The sequence below is a fragment of the Trypanosoma equiperdum genome, assembly GCF_001457755.1.
Source record: "Trypanosoma equiperdum strain OVI genome assembly, contig: ctg_1877, whole genome shotgun sequence".
Classification (NCBI taxonomy): Eukaryota; Euglenozoa; class Kinetoplastea; order Trypanosomatida; family Trypanosomatidae; genus Trypanosoma; species Trypanosoma equiperdum.
Genome location: NW_027123923.1, coordinates 37,256 through 40,821, shown reverse-complemented (window position 1 = coordinate 40,821; position 3,566 = coordinate 37,256). Strand labels below are relative to the sequence as shown.

Sequence of the window (3,566 nt, the reverse complement as noted above, 5' to 3'; positions counted from 1 at the left end):
TGTGTGAGAGAGAGAGAGAGGGAGAGGGAATATGGACCACTACCTTTTTTGTCTCTATACAAGTACATAGGTATTCATATACGATGATTTTTTTTCTTGAATTTCATTTGTCCCACTCGTTGGATGATATGTTGTCGCCATTCGTGCGTGGTTTTTCACGGTACGCCTTATTGGTTGCCGCTGGTTCAGGGAGTAATGGAAAGAAGCTGTTAACGTGGGAGGGAAATTTATTCACCGAGTCGCTGTTAACAACCTCATAGAGATGCTCCCTTTTTCTTTTTAATTCTTCGGACTTTGTTCCTTTTTATTTTCCCCCCTCGTGACCCCATCGTCTTTCTTCACATCAGAGTGACACACTGGGGAGAGCAAATGAACGCTGTTGGAAACGTAAATAAGTATTTAATTGAGTAAGTGAGTGTGATCGCACATTTGTGCGTTCGTCTTATTATGGCTGCGCTTGGTGTCCTTGTTGGTGATAATAATACCGGTGGATGCTCCCATTTGTCGTGCACACTTCAGTACCGCGCATCTCTTTGTTTGTTTGCACATTTGTTATTATCATCATTGCGATTGCTATTGTTGTGGCTACTGTTGCTATTGTTGTCGTTTAGCGGCAGGGAAGAGGGAGGGCCGGGTGTGGGATTTTGTGCTAAGAAAGAAAAGTAACAGGGCGCAAGGAGAGTATGAGAAAATTTTTCACATCTATTCGTTTGTGAGTGACAGAAATGGAATATAATAATAATAATGTAGATAAGAGAAACATATGAAGGAAAAGCAGCAGTAACACATTTTCACTTTGAAAGAGAGGAGGCGGAGGCGGTGCTGAAAGCACTGGGCAATACATTTACCGGGGCGCGCAGCCCTAGTACATATTTGTATGCATAAATATATGTGTAGCATCAAGTATTTTTATTGTTTTTCGTTTCCTTCTACCAGCTTCATTTTATCGCAACCACTGGTATGCCAACACGTGGGGCACACCGTATAGACAGCTTCCCTATTCCTCATTTATTATACAGTCTCTTTTTTGTTTGTTTGTTTCTTGTAGCCCCTTTCCTGTTCTTTGTTTAGTATCGTTCATGAGACGCCTCACCCGCCGCAGTGGCCGTCTCAGCGGCAAGGGCAACGGCGGTTCATGCCTCCAAATGTCCCCAACACATGTGGGGGCGGTTGTCACGTGGGCGTTAAACCGTTTGATGCCGCTGCACACCCGCACAATTCCACTCCGGTGTTCGCTTCCGACACCTGAAAGTGGCACCACTGAGCCACGCGAGCTCTGCTTTTACGAAACCTTCGAACTTACTGAGGAGGATGTACACTATTTATTGCTTCATGAAGCACATGTGAAGCATGGAGTACTTTTAAATGTTCCGCCACAGTTAGCACCAAATGGAACGCCTCCCGAGGTGCCGGAGGTGATTATGCCAGCAGCACAGTTGGAGCGCATGGGCGGGATGAAATTAGCTTACGAACCCACACATCTGCCGCCACCACTTCACACGACAGGTGCACGGCAGTTAGTTCTAGACGAAAGTTTCTACACGACACCAACTAAGGAAAAGAAGGCTACAACCACCGCTGTTTCACACGTGAGTGAATCGACGGCGGCGTCGGGCGGAAGAGGCGGTGCAAGTGCCACGGCAGCTGGTACCGCTTTACCGCCTCGCTTGCCTCCGGACCCAACAATGAAGTTTCACTGCAGCGCCTGCGGCAAGGCCTTTCGCCTGAAGTTTTCTGCAGACCACCATGTGAAGTTAAACCATGGATCAGATCCAAAAGCGGCGGTGGTTGATGGTCCCGGAGAGGGCGAACTTCTCGGGGGAGCAGTAACGATAACTACAGCAAAGGTAGCAAAGCATTCATCGTCTGCTGCAAGCGGAACTGCCTCACGGGCGGGTGATTCTGCAACTCTGGATGTAAAGCAACAACCGGATCCGCAAAAGGAGTTGTCTGCCCCTGGCATCAGCGCCGTGAAGATACCGTACAGTAAAGCTGTGCTCTCGCTCCCGGATGATGAGCTTGTGGACGAGCTTCTTATCGATGTGTGGGATGCGGTTGCGGCTCAACGTGATGATGTACCGAAGTCAAATAGTGCAAACATCTTCCTGCCGTTTGCCTCCGTTGTCACGGGCACTGCCGACAGACGCAAAGAGATGGAAGCGGTTGCTCGGCCCACCGCCCGGGCCACACCTGAGGGAGCCGCGCCAGGAATTAAAAGGCCCGGAGCGATGGCGGGCGGGGCCGTGGCGGTTGGAAAGGGCCGCAGTGGCGGACAGATATTACCCATCCGAGAACTGATAAAGAAATATCCAAATCCCTTCGGTGACTCCCCCAACGCGGCGGTGCAGGATCTGGAAAATGAGCCGCTGAATCCGTTTTTGCCTGAAGAGGAGTTGGCTGCGCAGTTGCAGGTAGCGTGTGAGGAAGATACTGTTGTAACTCCCTCCGCATGCACCACAGATGTTTCCACTGGCTCCGTCATTGGAAAAAAGGGTTCCCTGGAGAAGCTAAAGGAAAAGCTTCGCGGCACGCGACCAAGTATGGCAGCTTCCGCAGCGAAACGGCGCTTCACATGCCCAATCTGCGTCGAAAAGCAACAAACACTTCAACAACAGCAAAGTGAAAATGTCGGCAGCGGTTTCTGCACGGATATTCCATCTTTTAGGCTACTTGATGCTCTTCTCGACCACGTGGAGTCGGTGCACGGAGAGGAGTTGACGGAGGATCAACTGCGCGAGCTATACGCCAAGCAAAGACAGTCTACACTTTATCCACAGAAGTCCTCTACCGGTGATGGAGCCGGGAGCCGCGAAACTCCTGATGATTCGGAAAAGAAAGAAGGTAGCGTCGGCAATACCAATATGGATGAGCTGAAATCTCTTCCAGAAGAAGTCAGGCGGGTCGCACCACCTGCCCCTGTCGAGCAAGACGCATTGGCAGTTCACATCCGCGCCGGGAGTAATGCGCTAATGATTGGTCGCATAGCGGATGTGCAACACGGTTTCCTTGGTGCCATGACCGTTACGCAGTATGTCCTTGAGGTTGACGGTGATGAGAGAATAAATTCAAAGGGAGTAACCACACCGGCTTCAGCGTGCACACCGGACCCAGCCTCCACAAAGGCAGTTGAAGCAAAGGGTGAAGAAGGGGAAGTGGTGGAACCGGAGAAGGAGTTTATTGTCATTCGATGTATGGGTGACAACTTCCCCGCCTCATTGTTGAAAGATCAGGTGAAACTCGGCAGCCGTGTGCTGGTGCAAGGCACGTTGCGTATGAATAGGCACGTTGACGACGTCTCAAAACGGTTGCATGCGTACCCCTTCATCCAGGTGGTTCCACCCCTCGGCTATGTGAAAGTTGTAGGGTAAAAGGAGTTTCGGCGGAAACTTTGGGTTGGAGATGAAACAATGAAGGAAAGGGCAGCGGGGATACCAGTGTCGCACCGAAATAGAAAGCAAGCAAACGATGGGAGAATGGAATGGATGAGCGGCGACGAGGGAAAGGGGTGCTGACACGCATTCTCTCACAGTTGTTGGATTGAATCTCCTAAAGCTCTGGATCTACGT

At 50.4% G+C, this 3,566-nt stretch overlaps 1 protein-coding gene across 1 annotated transcript; it reads left to right on the top strand.

The window, feature by feature from the left end:
* Positions 1–1,079: 1,079 nt before the first annotated feature.
* On the top strand, positions 1,080–3,368 carry TEOVI_000551400 (Kinetoplastid RNA editing protein 1; the record flags this gene model as incomplete). The annotated part of the gene is made up of 1 exon (XM_067223445.1): positions 1,080–3,368. The coding sequence occupies one exon, from the start codon at positions 1,080–1,082 to the stop codon at positions 3,366–3,368; it is 2,289 nt and encodes a 762-aa protein (XP_067079546.1).
* Between the last annotated feature and the right edge of the window lie 198 nt (positions 3,369–3,566).